This window comes from Pteropus medius, unplaced genomic scaffold (genome assembly GCF_902729225.1).
Source record: "Pteropus medius unplaced genomic scaffold, Ma_sr-lr_union100, whole genome shotgun sequence".
Classification (NCBI taxonomy): Eukaryota; Metazoa; Chordata; class Mammalia; order Chiroptera; family Pteropodidae; genus Pteropus; species Pteropus medius.
The window spans coordinates 5,760,803-5,779,608 of NW_024344437.1; the positions used below are offsets into that span (position 1 = coordinate 5,760,803).

Sequence of the window (18,806 nt, forward strand, 5' to 3'; positions counted from 1 at the left end):
ATACAAAGTCAAGGACATAAATATGTCTCTTCTGCTTACTTTTAGTTCGTGGATTGTTCTTAAAGTTTCTTAGGTCTCCCCTAGCCATGCAGGAGAGAAAAGAACACATTCTTTTTCATGAGACAAAATTTCTCCTGTTTAAAAATATTAAATCTACCTTTCCTCAACAAAAACAATAATCCTTTCCAATCTGGCCAATATGGACAGTAATCAAACTGTCCTTCTACCAGTCTGGGAAAATCTCATTTGAAAGTTTAAAAAAAAAAGAAAATTCCTGGATTAACTTGTTACAAATTCCATCCAAAACAATCATTTAACTCCATAAAGTCAAGGACCAAGTCGGCCTTCTCCGCTGCACAAGAGACTGGCACAGTGCCTGACACAAGTGGGTACTGGGCACATATTTAGTAAATGAGTAAGTAACATGTAATGGGTATTACGACACAAACGTAAATGACCCTGTGGCCTGCATAAGGGCTTACAGGTTGGTGGGAGAGGCAGATACAGATCTGATTAAAGTACTTTCTTCCAGCAAACATTGGTCTTTCATTTACAAATGGATAACTAATATTCACACTACAAATTATAACAACTGCCTCCTAATGGAAGGAGTATGAATTAAGTTAAAGGTCAGTAATAAATTCTACCTTAAAGCCGTCAATTTTAATTACAAACGTGTTTTCACATTAAATAACACATTCTCTACCATCAGCTCAAGCATTATTAACCCCAATTTACAAATACAAAAACTGAGGATAAGCGATATTAAGCAATTTAACCAAATTTTACCTATATCAAAGATGGACCTGATATATTTTTTAAGCACAACAAAATAATTACATTGCCAAGAAGTGATCCATGCAGGTAATTTTTTGAATTGTCACTACAGTACTTTTTGTTTTTGATAGTATCTTAACTTTTTAGAAATATATATACTTTTTAGTTTTCTGACTTATCAAATTATAACAACTTCTATTTTAAAAAACAATCTACAATACTACAGTGATTTCTTAAGTTCTATATATGTAAGAATCACTACCTATAAAGAACAAACTTGAATGTGTCTATGTATAAGACTGAAAAAGACACAAGTTAAAAAGGAGGAGAAGTGGTTAAGGAGAAGGGGTTATTATTACCTCAGTGTTCTACCTCTATTTTTCCTAGTTCTCTACTAGGAAGATAAAGGAATAATGGGTATTACATGTATAAGTCCAAATGGCTGAGAATGATTTTTAACAGTACTCATTTTTTCCTACTACAAGACAATTAAGTTCACTAGAAAGTAATTTTACATGTATAAGTTTGAGGCTGAAAAATAAGATGACTTACAGGAGAATAAAAGAAAAAAACAACAATTTTTAATAACTTCTTACCTAACCCTCAAATAAGGTAAGGATCAAGAAAATAGAAAGAAGAAAATAACGGACAAAATGCTGGGAATAAATATATAATTGAAAGTATGCTCACACCATTCTACTAATGCCTCTTGCCTCCACCCCTAGCTTCTGATAACAAGAAAGGGAGAGGGTTCTACTTCTTCAGGCAAAAATTCAGGGCAGGAAATGAACATAAGTAATAGGAACACATTTTTACCTTGATTTATCTGAGATTACTAAAAGACCTTCCTTGGTCCTTGTAGCTTTCTTTTAACTTTTATTATAAATATTTTTTAAACAAACATAAATGTAATCTCCTAGCTCCAACAAATACCACCATTCTGTTTTGAAACTTTGTTCTTTTATTACCCAAATATTTGCTTCCCCAATCCTTGAAAAGATATTAAGAAGTTACAGTGTTATTTTCTTATTTTTATGCCAGAAAAAGACTTCAGAGAAAGTTAAGTGTTCCCCTAAAAAACATCTGGCTGGGCGATATCAATTTAAATGAATAACCACCAGGAGGAGCTCACCTCGTGTCTCTAGTGGGCCACGGAAATAGAATGCTTAAGTCTGGGTCTACAGACTCCACTCAGTCGGACCAGTTTCCTCTAGCCAATACCCAAGACTCATAAAACTTATAAAAATCAATGTTTAGAATTCCCTGCCAATCTTGGAGCTATTAAAATAAATTACACAATCTATCTTAATTCCAGTTTTTGAAAGTTAACCCTCCAAAACAGTTTCTTTACAAATCAAATACATTTTTGCAAATCATGTGTTTAAAATTAATTAAGGCTATAAGCCAGAAACAGAAATTGGGATTTACCAAGATAGCGTTTTATAAAGTATGTTACTTTTCAAAGTATGTCTCTTCATGATGTATTTTACATTTTGAATTAATTTCTGTATAGTGTAAGAAAAATTCTCCTTTGAACCTGAGGAAACTTAAATACATAAGTAATTATAAAGAGCTTTCTTTCTCACTTTTTTCAAGACAGATTTACATCCTTTACCTGTCTGGAGGTGGATGAAAGTGGAAAGTTGTGGGAGAGACAAACTGCTACACAACTCCAGAGGTCAACGTTAGCACCACGTTCCAGATTTGTTCCAGAAGGAACCATTCACATGGAATACGATGTGAATGGTGCCATCTAGAGCTGTGCAACTCAACACAACCATGGACAGAAAAAACATGCTCAAAATAAGCTATCAGTGAACCTATCAGCTAAAATACATTTCTTCTGAAGATAAATACAAGATGGTCAATCGTAAATAAATAGATTTAGGATGAAATTGAAAGGGCTCATTTCATCGCAATTCTTCCACTTTCTTGGAAAAAGTAGATTTATATGGAAATCTACCTCAGGGAAAGCAAGACAGACAACTTTCACTTAATCACTGCCTTCACACTTGCCTTCAATTTTTAGGTCTTCTTATTAGTTCATAACTTCCTCTTGTATAAATCAATTTAATCTCCAAAAAGTTATAAGCAACATCATTCTACAGTTCCAGATGTTTGATCTAATTACATTTAATTCTATTCCTAACATTAGAAAACGGCATATCTTGCTAACCAAAATCAAAGCTGTTTTAGTTCCTATACAATTTTAAAGGACATGAATGAACAAAGAAGATGAGCGATAACCTAGAAATTAACCAAGAATAATTTTAAATAATGGGGAAGAAAATACATTACTTAATAATTAAAACAACATGAAATTTAAAAGTATGTACAACGTGCCAAATTTTGCTTCTAGCATTCTTTAAAATTTTGGCTAATCCTTCACACAATTAATTATAGGTAAGACTTACATTGGTAATATATGGTTCAATAGCTTGAGCTGTTCTCTTCAGTAAAGCCTTTGCCAAATCATATGCCTGCTTGTTTAAATTCTGAAAAACATAAACATTATCTAAATTACATATCTCTAACTATGAAAAACAAAATATTACCTGTATTCAAAAAATCACTTGAGTAAATGGATGAGAAAACTGTCTCAGACTCAATTAGAATAAAAGAGAGAGGGCAAAGCTACCTTCTTCTCTTAAGACTAACTGGTCTACTACATCATAAGAGCCCTTCCAAGTAAGGGTAACTATACTGTCTTTACACCTTGTTCACAGCACAAGGTAAACTGCATAGAAAATGTCAATAAATGTGTAATCGATTAAAGAGGAGATACTTAGTCATTCCAAATCTAGTCCCAAAGTCAAATCAGTTCAGCTGAATACAAACAGAGGTTGTTTCACTCCAGGTCCAGAAGAACCAAAACATCTTAAGAGGATGAACATGTTCTCATGTGGGCAGTGCCCACAGGTGGAGAAAGACAAGAGTTTGGGCAGCTATGGGAAAACAGATTTACTCAAGCACAGCTCAGAGCACAGGTAAATCTAAGGATACAGCAAAAAATGTAACAAATAATAAAGTATGAAAAGAAAAAAGGCACAAGAAAAAATATCTTAAGTAAATGTGTTTCTAAATTGATTCTGATGAACACAGAAGGAATCAAAGCCAAAGATCTAAAATGAAATCAGTATGTATCCTAGTTTAAACATATTACAGAGAACACTATATATACATCCTGAAACTCACATTCAGCATATTTTCACATTTGTATTGATGCTTGTATTGTATTATTTTATTCATGTCTAATGGCTATTTAGTATTTTACTATATAATGTGCTACAGATTATTTACTCATTCTATTCATGGACATTAAATTACATGACTTGTACATGCCTCCTTTGTGCATATAAGAAAATATTTTTCTGTAAATTCTATCTTGCCATGTTTTCAAATTGGCTGTTTTGTCTTGTTCTTATTTATTTGTAGAGTTTCTCTATAAATTCTATATACTTAACCTCTGTCAATTATATGCATAACATATCTTAGTCTATACTTGTCTTTTCACAATTTCAGGATGTCTTAGAGCATACAATTTTTAATTACAATGTAACCAAACATATCAATTTCTGCCTATTTGGTGTGTGTTTAACATCTCTCTTAAATTCTTTTCCACATTGTGGTTAAGATGCTTTATATTTTCAAATAAAATTTTTAAATTTGCTTTTTAGATTGCTATCTTTACTCAACCTATTATTTTCCTGTATGGTGTAAAATACGAGTCTACTATTTTTTCCATGTGGATATTCAATTGTTTGCAAACCATTCATTAAATAGTCCATTATACCCTCTAATGACCTGTAATGCCCACACTCAAGTTTCTATATAACCATGCATCCATTTGTAAATTCTCCATTACTTCTATATGTCCCTTCCTCTATTACCGCCTGATTATAGTCAAAGTGACATATGGAAGCAATGTCTTAAGTCCACACTTTGTTATTCTCATTCAAAACTGTCTGGTTATTTTTGGCCATTTGCTTTTCAATGTAAATTTTACAATCAGCGTGATTTTCAGCTTTTACTTTGATTGGATTATCTATTCGCATGAAGTGCTGACATGAGTATGATGCTGTGTTTCCTGTCTCATAAACGATAAATCCTGCAACAAGTCTTCCTTTATACTCTTCAGTCAACTAGGATTTTCAACATAAAGGTCATACACATTTTTGTTAAATTTCTAAGTAGCTCAAATCTTTGTTAAAGCTACAAATAAAAATTTTTATAATTATACTGAGATTTTTAAAAATTGATTTTATATCTAAAGAACCTTGCATAATTCCTTTATTCTGGAAACTTCTCGGTACACTGTTTTGTGTTTTCTGCACAGGCAGTCAAAACGTCTGCAAATAATTTCATCTTTGTTTCATTTTTCTAATCCTTATATCTTTTGTTTTATTTTATTTCACTAACTTAAGACCTCTTAAGTCTGAAGTGATTAGGAATAGCATTCTTGCCTTTTTCTGAGTAGAAGCGACATCTTTATAATGTTCCTAACTTCAAAGGGAATGCTTTAGCATTTCAACAGTGAGTACACTATCATACATATCCATATTGGTTTAAATCTGCTTCAAATCTGCTGAGTTTGTATCCTAAATTATACTGAATTTTATCAAATAACCTTTTTACATTTACTGATATTTTTTCTCTTTGATCTGCTACTTTATACAAATAGTCTATTGCTAATATTTTCTAATGTCAATCCATCCTTATATTCCTAAAATAGTCAATTTTGCTCATCATCAATATTACTTTATACTATTGTAGATACCTCCTACTGTCATTTTATATTGGATTTATGTTACTATATTTTAAATTAAATTAGCTTATGATTCTCCTTTCTTGCTTGGTTTTGTCTAGTTTCTCTATGAAAATGATAAACTCATAAAGTGAGCTGTTGAATGTTTCTTCCTTTTTTATAACCTGGAAAAGTTTGCTGAATATTAGAATTATATGCCACTAATGATTAATACTGATAATTTTAAGTTATTTTGTAGTTGGGTTTGAGTTCTGCTGCTGTTACTATTGTTACTGTTGTAGTTTGGAAAGAAGGTTTTTGTTTTTTTTTTAACCAATTAAATTTCTTCTATTGGCTAAAGGTTAAGATTTTTCTCTCCTGAAACAAATTTGCAAGTTATACTTTCTAGAAATTTGTTTTGTCTGGTTCCAAACATATTATCATAAAATATTGTTCACAGAAATGCCTTTTGATCTTTTTAGTGTCTGGTGTTCCCAATTTCATCCTAAAACTGTACATTCATACCATCTCCCTCTTTCTGATTCAACTTGCCAAGGGTCTGCCTATTTAATACACTTTTCTAATTACCAATTTTGGGTTTCTGTGAAATGTCACTGTGTTTTCTATTTCACTGAATTGTGTTCTTCAATTTTTTTCCTTGTATACTTTATATATTCTGATACTTTCATCACTTCTTGAATTGGACACTTAGCTATAAAGTTAGATAAACAAAAACATTTTAAGTTGCAACCTACAAGTTTTAATGCACCATTTTAATTGTCATTATTATGTATTCTTTTGCCAGATTATAATTGCTATGAATTGTTAGTCTTATGTTTCACATTCTCAATATTCTTAGGAACTGTTAGTCTGATTGATTTATAATTACTAGGAAACCTGTTCAAATCATCCACAAAATCTGAATGTTTCTTTCTCAAAATTCTTTCAATTTATGCTTTACATTATTTTGAGCCTATGTACATACAAGTTTGGATATCTTCCTGAGAACTAAATCTGTTATTATTGTATAAATCAGTGGTCCCCAATCCCCGGAATGCGTAGTTGTACCAGTCCGTGGCTTGTTAGGAACCAGGCCACACAACAGGAGGTGAGCGGCAGCTAGAGAGCAAAGCTTCATCTGTATTTGCAGCTGCTCCCCAGTGCTAGCATCACCGCCTCGGCTCCACCTCAGGTTATCAGGCATCAGATTTTCATAGGTGCACTGGTCCCAAGTGCCAAAAATGTTGAGGACTGCTAGTATAAATCTTTTTTACTCAGTAAAAACTATTACATCTAATATTAATACAAGCTACTTCAGTTTTCTTTCAGTTAGTATGTGCCTGGCAATTCTTTATAACATCCTTTTACTTTCAACCTTTTTGTGACATTATTTTGTTATTTATTAACAATGACCAGCTGGGTTATTTTCAATCCAATCTGATAATCTGCCTTACGTAATAAATTTGGGCCATTTACATTTATTGTAATTCTTCCTTTTATTGTAATCCTTAAATTTTTAACATGCATTCTTCGATTAAAGTTCAAAGTTAATCACTAGCTCTATACTCCTGATCATCACCAGGGTCATATCACTCATTAACTCAATCCAATCTTACATGTTATTTGTGTCCGATGGTTTAAAACCACTTTGTTAATACTCCTTTAATTAATCATTATAATTATCATTGCTACTTTTTGTTTTATATATCTTCTTATTTAGAGCATTTCTTTGTTCACTACTATTTCTTGTATCTCACTTCTTTTAAATTCAATTTCCATCATTCTCAAGTACCCTAATAGCAGTTCTTTCAGGGAGGACCTACTGACAAATGAATATTTAATGTCTTAATTTCATTCAAACTGGATATGCATACACACATTTATTTTATCTTAGCACTGTGGAAACATAGTTCCATTATCCTCTGACATCTATCCTTGCTACTGAGAAGTCAGCAGTCAGTTTAACCTTTATTCCTTGGTTAAGGGCTATGCCTTTTCTCTCTGCATGCTTTATAGATTATTTCTGTTTTGGTATTCTACAATTTCTCCAGGATGTGCCTGGACTAGAATTTACTTTTATTTATTTTGTCACCTAACCCATAAATTCATGCTTTTCACCAATTCTGGAACATACTAAGGAAATTTCTATTTAAATATCTCTTCTCCACTCTCTATTTGGTGTTTTGAAATCGCTACTTAACATATTGTACCTTCTCAATCTTTCTTTCATGTCTTAGTATCTTTTATGTTTTATCTCACTGTGTCTGTATAACTTTCTCAGATCTCCTAGTTCTCTAAATATCTTTTATAATCCAAGATTTTAATTGCAATAACTATTTGTCATTTCTGCATTTTTTTCCTAACCTCCTCCTCCTTTCATATATCATGCTTTCTCTTATTTTTATGTCTTTAATCTCTGAAGCACATATTATCTTTAATCCTTTAAGGATATTTATTATTTTAATCTAATAAATACATTATCTGAATTTTTAAGTCTAATCTTGTTATTTATAGTGTTTGAATTCCACCACTGGCAGACTATTTTTTAAGAGTTTGGAAATTTTGTATGGTGAGGTCATTTTCATTGAAGCATTATTTGTGTGAATGCTATGCAGCTGTAAGCTTAGATTATATCTTGCCAGAAAGTTTGCACAGATCTTTATGCTGGTGATTCCTATGCCCCTCTTTTTAACTTTGACCCCTTAAGAATCACAGAACCACATTTTCAACTGCTCACTCAAAAGACAGTCATTTTCAAAGAACAAAACATACAAACACAAACATACAAAGTCCTCCTTGATTAACATCACCCAGGCAAGAAACACTGCCATTAGCATATCCTTTATCTCCTAGTCAGTAGAGACTTCTCTTTTACTTTCACCCTTCCTCTCCATCTACATCATCGCTGTCTTTTACTTGAGGCCCTAATCGGTTGCAGAATCTCCCAACATATGAATTTTTGTAATAACATCCAAGTAGTTATTAACTCACTGTTGAAACATAACTTATACAAAACTGAGTTTTTACAGATATTTTATCACATGAACTAAATCTATTATTCTTTTCATTTAGTTAGTGACTAACAAGTGTATCATGTTTATTAAACATTAAACACAATTCATATTATTAATATTAATCAATGGAACGGATTCTCCAAAACTAAGGTTAAAGCAGGATGAATCGCATTTAGAACAGACATACGAATTCAGGACCTTAACATTAACAGGTTAGACATACTTCAGTGTATACTGCTACTTACCTTATGGGCAGGTACCAAATTTACCAAAACTGTATCCAAAAGCTCCTGAGATACTGTATCACCTTCACAAATAATCGAACTCATGAGGTCTACCATATGCATATGAACTTTCTGATTGTGGCCATTGCTGAAATTCAAAATGTTATTTTATTTACGGTGTAATTAAAATGTAGAAGATTTAATCATAACATGGTACTGACAAATATTACACTTTGGAAAAAAAAAAGATACTAAAATATTAATTAAATCAAATTCTATATATTCATTTAAGGCTTCCCTTTCTCACAAATCTTATAGTAGTATCCAAAATCTATTATATTTGCTAGATTACTTTTCCCTAATTTTAACTAGTCTCACAATCAGAAGCAATAGAATGCAACTTTAGTTTTACCTTATATTCAGAAAATCAAATTGCTCTGCTAAAGTTAATTTTAAAGAATACACAAATAACTATGCACATGAATTAAGGAGTAATATATAATTTAAATAAAAGATAAAAATAATATAATCCAAAAAATATTTTTACATTGACTATAGACTGCCTTAATGCCACTCTTGTGTTATTCTTTACATTACAAAATTAAGTTCTATTCATTTTTAAGACATCTATAAAAATGTTAACGAGTTCTTAAATTACAACGCTTAGCCTTCGAATATTCAACACAACAGTTCGTACAGATTCATTTCTAAGTTAAAAATCCTTTATATTTAAAAAGTTATGTTCCCAGTAAAATACACTTACTTTATAACTGAAAATAATGTTCTGTATAACTGTGTAAAAATTTCATTGCTATCTTCCAACTCAAAGCATATGTTATACGACTTGACCCAAGCAATGTTCTAAAAATGAGAAGTAAAAAAAGGTGAAAGGCAAACACTTTAATAGTAAAAATATACAAACACAAAAGTCAGTTTAAAATGTCATCTGAAGATATGAAACACTGCTTACCTCAAGTAAATAAAAATACCTATTGAATTGCGGGCTCTTTGTATCTTCCAGCCCCTTCAATTGCCTTGTAATAAACATAAATATATCCTTAAAAAAAAAGACAAAGTATTGTTTAGATTATGAATGCTAAATGAAAATATATACTAAACTCCTAAAGCTAACCTACACTTGTGTGTGTCTACCATGATACAGTATAAAGAACAAGGAAAAAAGATGCACTTGGCTGGAAGATTTTAAATAGCATATCATCATATGAAAACACCAATTATTTTATCACTCTTCATGGGAAAACAGCAAATCATTTACCACGATCTTAAAAGACAGAAAGAAAAATTTCGTCTTAGGCAAGTTAAAAAAAGACCTGAAAACTGAATAAACTAAGATGTATGCTATTATCAGAATAAAAAAGGCAGAAATGACGAGTCGACCAGGTTTGTCGGAATAGCACTATACATGGTTAATTATATAGCAAGAACAGTTTAGGCAACTTAAAGTTCCAAAATAAAGCCACCAAGTGAAAAAACAATAGAGTACAGAAGCTTAGAAATTTTTTAAAGACCCTTAGAAGTTAACTTGTCAGGCTTCCCATCCATTCATTATAATTACAGTTTTCCCCCACCATTTTTCTCTCAATCTATTCCCATCTCTTGCTTTTGATTTTTATGATATCCCCCCCTTTGTAATTGGATAGAGACAGATTCAATGTTACTTTGAGTCCAAGTTTTATGGAGATGATGTTCTGGGAAAACCTGGAAAAGATTAAAATTAAAAAAGCTAATTCTGCAAAGGAAGCATGCTAATCAATCAATCTAAAAGAGAAAACATGTTTTCCTTATAAGTAAAATGATTAACAAACATCTTTTTAAAGAGGAAGAAATATATGTAGATAACTAAGTAGGTTTTCAAGAAAATACTATCAAAAGTACATCTTTTAAAAATGTTAGTTTGATAGCAATATTGTATAAAGTATGTTCTCCATGAATGAGTCCTGCAGGTTGGCCTGAGAGAACTAAGTGCCATGCTGACTCTACCTGGAGACGGAAAGACGACAGTCACTCATTTATAATCTAAGAACTGCTGACGTCAGGCATACGGAAAGGATTTTCTGATGACAACAATAAACTGACAGGGGAAAGATGAGAACCAAGTGTCACAATTTTCTTTTATTACAACCGTAGACAATGAAAAATATGACCCCTGCTAATCAAGATAGAGTGAAAACTATTCCATAAATATTTTAAATGAATTTATAAGTATTACTTTAATAAAAAAGAGGTATTTAAAATTAAGACCCCCCCAAAAAAACTGACCAGAAAAAGATACTTTAAAATTTTCAGCTATGAAATAATCTAAAAACTTTAATTTAATCTCAGCTCTTCGATGTTCTCATAAACCATCTTGTTATAAACAGAACAAATCTGTAGCTATTTCTCGACACAATCAGACTTTAAAACGATAAATACTGCCCCCTACCATTACCATCCTGAGATTCTTTTACCAATCGAAATATAAAACAAGCATGTCCAAACCAGTTTGGGCATTTCACACTGAAATTTCGGCAGACTTGATTGGAGCAGGTTTCTCTCTCCAATTATTAAGAAGCAGCTCCATGAGTTCAAGAACCAAATCTGGGTTGTTTATCACCACTGTAAATCCAGTTCCTGACACATAATTAACATCCATATCTGTTAAATAAAATAAACCTAAATTGTCTGCCAATTTTTCACACTGAGAATTAGTAATCTTTCTATGGACTCGTTCTCTAACCATATTTTCCACAACTATCTTTTATTGTTAATGGTTTTTCTACTTTTCTTCCTAATCTGCCTTATTTTATGTATTTTTGCAAAGCTCTAATTATCTCATGCTTTCTACCAGCTAGATTAACCACTCTACTCCACTTTTCTCATCTTTTAAAGATTTTCCATTCATATATGGCTTTACTTACAGCTACTGTGACCGAGTACTTAGGTATCTTTTCTATCCGTTCATTAAAATTTTGTTCATTTTCTTCATAACAATTAACATCACAACTCCCATTAAATGAATTTAGATACCGTGTCTTAAATAATGAAAAAGGTCTTTAATATGGATTTTCAGAAGAGAAAAGGAATCATCTCCCACCCAAGTGATACTGAAATAGAGCTAATGATGACATAAAAAGTATAGATAGACTACACTGTACTATTCTACTACTTATCCTGAAGATCAGAAATCGTTTTCTAAAAGTAAGTACTAAATTGGGGATGGGATAGGAGGAGAAAAGTTCTAAAGAAAACAGAAGTTTAACAAAAGACTGCTGGCAGCTTAAGTCAAAGAAGCCAAAGAAATTATCTAAATACTCTTACTCCAGCGGTTATAGTTAGAAAGATAAATAAAAGTGTCAGTCAGTCTTGGCGGTTCTTTAAATCAGTACTTGCCTTTAGTTTATCAGGGGATGTGTAAGGAGCTTCAGGAGCATAAATCCTGAAAATATCAGCAAGGCAGCAGGCTACCAGTAAGCGAACATCTTTATCAGGATGCTTGAGGAAAAAATCTGAAGCAAGATGTAAAGCTAAGTTTAAATAAAGCTCCTTTTCTTCCTCAGAGTCCTGGTCCATATCCATGAAAGTTTTCACAACCATCTACATAAAAACAAAATAATCAAATAATGAAATCCTCCATGTAAAAATAGTCATTTGAAATAAAAGCCACATTAATTGCAAAGGTTAGCTTCCAATGAATATACTTTCAATTTTCCCCTGAAAGGGTCTATCTGAGAGAACAAGATCTTTCTAAAACTATAAGGTAAATAACTTTTCTTTAAAAAACTAAGTAAAACACTTTTAATTTACCCATCATAGCTGCTAGTCAGATTTTAAGTCTAAACTAGCCTTATGTAGTACTTCCGTTCTCACCATTACAACTGACTAGAAGGAGTGTGTCCGTCTTAAAAACAGCATCCTTTTTTTATAATCTATCTAATCCTTTTATTAAGGAAAAAAAGCATACCTCTAAGGAAAAACCTAGGATGACAATTTATTTTTCCATCTCAACCATAAAAACACTCCAGATACGTGGATTGTTATATTTAGCTAAAAAAGAATATATAAACAGATTCAAGAAAGGATGAAGATGCACCCCTAATGTTAAAAGCTACCAGAGAGCACCATTGCACCCAACAAAACATTTCTTGTGCTACAGTAAAAGAGAATACGACATGGATACTTCATTTGTAGGACTCAATGGTATGTACAGAATAGGCAAAAGGAAGGTACAGGAAATGGTTCGTTTTTCAAAAACATTAACATAAAAGAAGTGGGATGAAAACAAGAATGGTGAGGAACGGTATAATTCTGTGAAGAGCTTTCTCTAATTTCAGTATTATCAGTCACAATGAACCTCTCTCAATCTGTACTATTCCCACTTAAAATCTTCAAATGAGACTTAAAGTTGCCTAATTTGACAGACCATTTAAATACAACTCTCATGGAAAGAGGGCCCATCCGGCACCCAGTAGGTGGTGCTGCAAATACCAACTGACAAGTTGAGCTGGCGACGAAGTCCCGACACTCATGACTTGGTCCTAGAGACATGCTGTGGGGATTTCCACCCTGCCCAAGAGCTAGGGTTCTGAGCAATAAACTGTTCAGTGTCTTAGCAAACTCTAAGAGCAGCCGTGAGAAACAGTGCTCCTCAGAGAGCAGGCCCTCAGCTCTATTACGTCAGATGCCAGAACCCGCAGCAGACTCTTCCAGTCTAGCACTACAGTTAGTGGAAGGGTGCGATGCCTAGAATGACTCTTTTAAATTTTATTACTTTTAAGACATATGCTTTGATAGTCTAGTGTATTATGAAAAGAGACCAAGAAGGAAAAAGACCTACATACAGAGAACTGTTTTTCTCCAGAATATCTTCACAAAAGAATGAGATTAAGTATATTTTGAATAAAATGTTACAGGAGACTCTAGAAATTATAGAAACAATAACACCTGACATATTAACAAATTGTTATAATTTATAAAAGGTATATCTGTACCTGTACATGTCAAAAATTATAATCATCTCACTACTAAATCCTTTTTATATTTTTCTAAGAAAAGGTTGCTAAAATAGTGGGAAGTGTAAATCGGGAAAATTAAAGAAGATAAAGTATACCAACCAGACTACTGCTGGGCATAACCATCTACACAACAATGAAAGCACACCACAAACACGAAATGTGAGCAGGGTGGAAACCACTCCATGACTAATGACTATGTTTACTCCAGGGTTAGATAATGGGGTACCTCACTACTGTCTACAACTTAAACAGGTACAAAACTCGTTAATAAAACTCATGTGTTCTCCAAAGTTAAAAAAGATGTCTGAGAAAATAACTCTAAAGGACACTTAAATGTTAATCATCTTATTATAAATGTTGTCTCTGTTTAACACTAGTTTGTTAGCAAACAATAGGGATGTTTATCTATCTTTGCTGAAATATAAAAAATCTGAGGAAATTGTTTCTCTAAAAATTCAGTAAGTCGAGAAGACGTAGTCACACAGAAAATGAAAAATGTCATATAGAGAAAAAAATAAAATACATACACGTTCCCAACTAGATAAAATATCTATATACTGTTCAATTTAATCTGTTCAAAGATGTCTTTTCTTTTGATTAATAAATATCTAATATTTAGTATTCTAATACTTTATGCATAAAGGTATAATACTAAGACTTTACACAGAATTTATAGTAGGTTTTAGGGTCCTTTTAATAAAAATGAACCATGCACAAAGCTATAAAATAGTGCTTTGCTTTAAAGCTCCTGGGCCTTCAATGACAAATGAAGGCAAGTTTCCCAGTCTTAAAATACAAGTAAATAATAATATATCAAGCAAAATAAATGACTAGATAGATGTAACGTATAAGGGAATAAATACTCAAAAACAAAAAACATCTGAACTGATGAATGTGCTTAACAGTCTCCTTGACCACTCTGCTCCTTTAGCCATTTTAACGATCACAGGGACAGACCATCACTGCCCTGAAGAGAAAGGTGAAATTTCATTCGAACGCATTCACAGAGCCTCTAGCCACAGACCACCTCATCTATGGAAGTTCATCGTCAACCCTGACTCATCACTACGTGTCAAAAGCAGAGAGAGAGGATAAAAGAAAAGCTCTTTAACCTACTCTCAAAATAACTTACAAGAAAGTAAAATACAGCCTGAATACTTAAAACTGCCTTTCTCAGATAAAAATGGTAGTTTTTATAAATAAAAGAGAGATAGGAGGAGACAACTTTATATAGGCAAAAATGAATATGAGTATTGTGGATCTGTCCTTTATATCTAAGTATAGGAGGCTCTGGAAAACCTAGCTACTCCTTTCTAACTGCTCTCCCATTAACCCCACCATCTTTACTGACTTCACTCTCTGAGGTCCTTTCCCTGCCATTCTCTGCTCTGACTTGCTTTTTCGAGTTACCCTAACAAGATACAGCCCTATATGATTTCCAGAGGTGACCGCCCCCGCCAACCTAAACAGAAGTAAAAATAACATAACCCAATTTTACTTACCTTTAATCGTCTCACCATCTCTTCTTTAGATATTTTATCTGAGATTTCCTTGACACCAGGAGGATAAGTAATTTTTCCATCATTGGTTCTGGTCTTTGAATGAGCCATGATGGAAATATTTTTACCCCTAAAACAAGAAAACTATTAGATCCAAACCAAAAAATAAGTATAAACAACATTCATAATTAACATGAAAAGTAGCCCGCCCCCCCCAATAATTTATAACAATTCACTTATCTAATTAATGTATATCGCTTTATTGAACATTTCCCAAAATTTTATTTTCAATTCCATTAGTGGCAAGCTAGTTTGTGTGCACTAAACTTCCAACTAAAAAACTATAGATGATAGAAGAAATATCTAGAACAAGCATATTTTTTAAAGCATCTCAAACTGCTCAGACAAAAATCTAAGAAAAATGCAGAAACTCAGAGAAGTAAATGGAGCACTGGAGCATTACACCCATGTATGGCCTGAGGGCAACGTGCCAACCCTGACAAATATGGAGCTTGGTTTTGGTGGTCTCATGGGGCAAGGGGACCAGAGGTAAATCTGACCCTGTCAAGGCAGAACGTCAGGATACAGGCCCTCCTGACATCAATGTGGAACACCCCCCCCCCCACCACAAAGGTAACACCTGCAAAAGAGAGCCAACCAGAAACCAAACTGCGCCCTGCCTTGTCAGCACCCACCGGGGACAGCATAGAAGGCCACCCTGGTACTAAGCAGAGCAAAGTAATATCGAATACGAGACAAACAGCTACTTAGTTTTGGCTATGGACCCGCACATTTATTGAAGTCCACATTACCTAAGTAGTCCAGAGAACCTCAAGACATGAATGCAGTGACCCCCAACTAACTGCTAGTACTCCAAACACCTAATCTCAATAATCCCAAGTCATACCTAGAGGAAGGCCTTAAAGAACTCCCACTATGATGTTTTTAGGACAATGAGCATTATCAGGTCAAAGATAACCAAGTACCTAAGGAAACAAGGCACTAGGAGCAAGAACCAGCAGAAATACCAGATCCCAAGACGAGATCCACAAAGACTCAGGTATTATAATTATCAAGCAGATTACAAAACTACTAGGTTTGTAATTTTAAATATATAAAAGATAAGTCTAAAATATCTACAAGGAATAAAAATTATAAAGAGTAAACTAAAAGATATGAAAAAGAACTTCTAAAAATGGGAAATTATAAAATTGAAATTAAAAAGTCAATGGATGAATTTATTAGCAAATTAGAAAAAGCTATTAAAATTAGTGAACTGGAAGAGCAGTCAGAAGGAATTATTCAAAAATACAGAACGCAGAAAACCAAAAATGGAATATACAGAAAAAGAAAGGATAGACAGGTTTAACTTATGATTCGTGGAAATACCAGAAAGAGAGAAATGAGGCAGAAGCCCCTCTCTGAGGTGACTATCATAAAATACCAATCCACAAAACCAAGAAGCCAAACAGAATTAAATTCAAAATTATAACAGTAACTCCAGAAAACAATTAAACCTCAAAGCAGACATATTATCTTGACAGTAACAGTATGTAAACTAATAGGTAACTTCTTAATGTCAACAATGTAAGTCTAAAGATAGCAAAATGTCACCCTCAATGCAGGAAAAGAACATAATTGCAAAACTCGAGTTTATATTCAAGAAATAAAACTTTCAAGAATATGGTGAAATAAAGACAATTTAGCCAAACAAAAAGTGGAAGCTATAATAAATTAATATATACAGCATTAGGAACATTGTTTAGTGTAGTATGATATACATGATCAGGTTAAAAGACCAAGATTTTAAATTTTCAATATAGAGAGCTTACAAAAAACATTTAAAAACATAGGTGTGAGATGTTGAAAGTAAAAGGATGGAAAAATATACCACACAATAATTAAACAAACAAAAAGATCATGTACGCTAAATAGAAATTTAAGATTCAAAATAATAAAAAGTAGGCCCCAGGATCTACTCCTTGGTATTTACTCAACAGAAGCACATACATGTGTCCACCACAAAACACAAAAATGTTCAAAGCAATATCATTCATAGTAGTCAAAATAGAATGCAGCACAGATGCCTATCAACAGGACAACAGGTACACTGTAGTATATTAACATGGGCTACAATACAGTTACAGAGTAAATAAACTATTGCTTCACACATTAACTTAATTAACATCCCAAAGATAGTCATGTGAAAGAAGCCAGAAATCAAATAGGATACAGTATATACGTTTCTATAGGAGTTAAAAACAAGGAAACCCAATCTATGATGTTAAAAGTCAAGACAGTGAAAGCCTTTGGTAGAAAGTGTAACTGACAGAGGGACAGAGGGGACGTCTTAGAGACAGGCAATGTTCTCCTCCTTCTTTACCTGGATGTTGGATACACTACCGTTTTCACTTTGTTTAAAAACACAGAGTTAGACACTTATAATCTTTACCCTTTTCTGAATCATGTTATACTTCAACAAAAAAAGAAAATCTCCAAACATTTAAAATTGTTAAAGTACTTCCTAATAATCAAAAGAAAACAAGCACAGGACTAACACAGTCAAAAATCATGAGCCAGTCTTACAAATTTTTGATATAATAATGTTTGAAATTTAGATAAAAAGGAGAAAATCTACATCTCACTAAAAATGATCAAGGAAAAAAATTCACTTAAGAAACTAAACAAGTAATCAATAAGTCTTTCCACAAAAATAAAATATCTAAGTCTAGATGGCATTATTGGTGAGTTCTACCAAATTGCTGAGGAAGAAATGCCAGCAGTCCCCCAGTACCCATGGTTCTGCTTCCTACAGGTTCCATTACCCGTGGTCAGCTGCGATCCAAAAGCATTAAACAGAAAATGTCATAAACAAACAATTCATAAGTTTTAAACTGCATGCCGTTCTGAGTAGCGTGATGAAATCTTGCACCGCCCCACTCTAGGCAGACCAAGATGTGACTCATCCCATCCAGTACATTCACCCTGTACATGCTACCCACCGATAGTAGCCGAGCATCTCAGTTATCGATCGACTGTCATAATATCTCAGTGCTTGTGTTCAAGTGACCCTTATTTTATTTAATAATGACCCCAAAGTACAAGAGTAGTGATGCTGGCAATTCAGATATGCCAAAGAGAAGCTAAAAACGCTTCAAGTGTAAAGGATTTAAGTACAGAAAAAATAAAAACAGTACATATAGGGTTCAGTACTATCTGTGGTTTCAGCCATCCCCTGGGGGTCTTGCAAAAAGGTTATTACCCAACCTATGGGGGACAACTGTAATTTGTCACATAAACAGTTCCAAGGACTAGAAAACAAGGAACTCCTTTCCAATTAATTTTATGCAACTAACTAGCATAACCATGATACCAAAACTCATTGAGAAAATTAAGAGAAAGGAAAAAGTCAGAGAATAATCTTGCCCATAGATATAGATGCAAAATTCCTAAACAAAATATTATAGGCAACGAAATGTAGCAACATATAAAAAATTGGGTTTATCCCAAGAAATGCAAGGTTAAATTCACCATGT

At 33.0% G+C, this 18,806-nt stretch overlaps 1 protein-coding gene across 6 annotated transcripts in view; it reads right to left on the reverse strand.

Moving 5' to 3' along the window:
• The window catches only part of PDS5B (PDS5 cohesin associated factor B), a 143,594-nt gene that overhangs the window by 82,639 nt on the left and 42,149 nt on the right, over positions 1-18,806 (reverse strand). For all 6 annotated transcript variants that reach the window (XM_039873036.1, XM_039873034.1, XM_039873033.1 and 3 more), the window contains 6 exons: positions 15,274-15,400; positions 12,150-12,353; positions 9,730-9,816; positions 9,523-9,620; positions 8,781-8,907; positions 3,192-3,272 (listed from right to left, as the gene is read on the reverse strand). In XM_039873036.1, coding sequence (XP_039728970.1) covers positions 3,192-3,272; positions 8,781-8,907; positions 9,523-9,620; positions 9,730-9,816; positions 12,150-12,353; positions 15,274-15,381 — 705 coding nt within the window. In that variant the 5' untranslated portion in view covers positions 15,382-15,400. Of the gene's footprint in view, positions 1-3,191; positions 3,273-8,780; positions 8,908-9,522; positions 9,621-9,729; positions 9,817-12,149; positions 12,354-15,273; positions 15,401-18,806 lie in introns of those variants that run through there.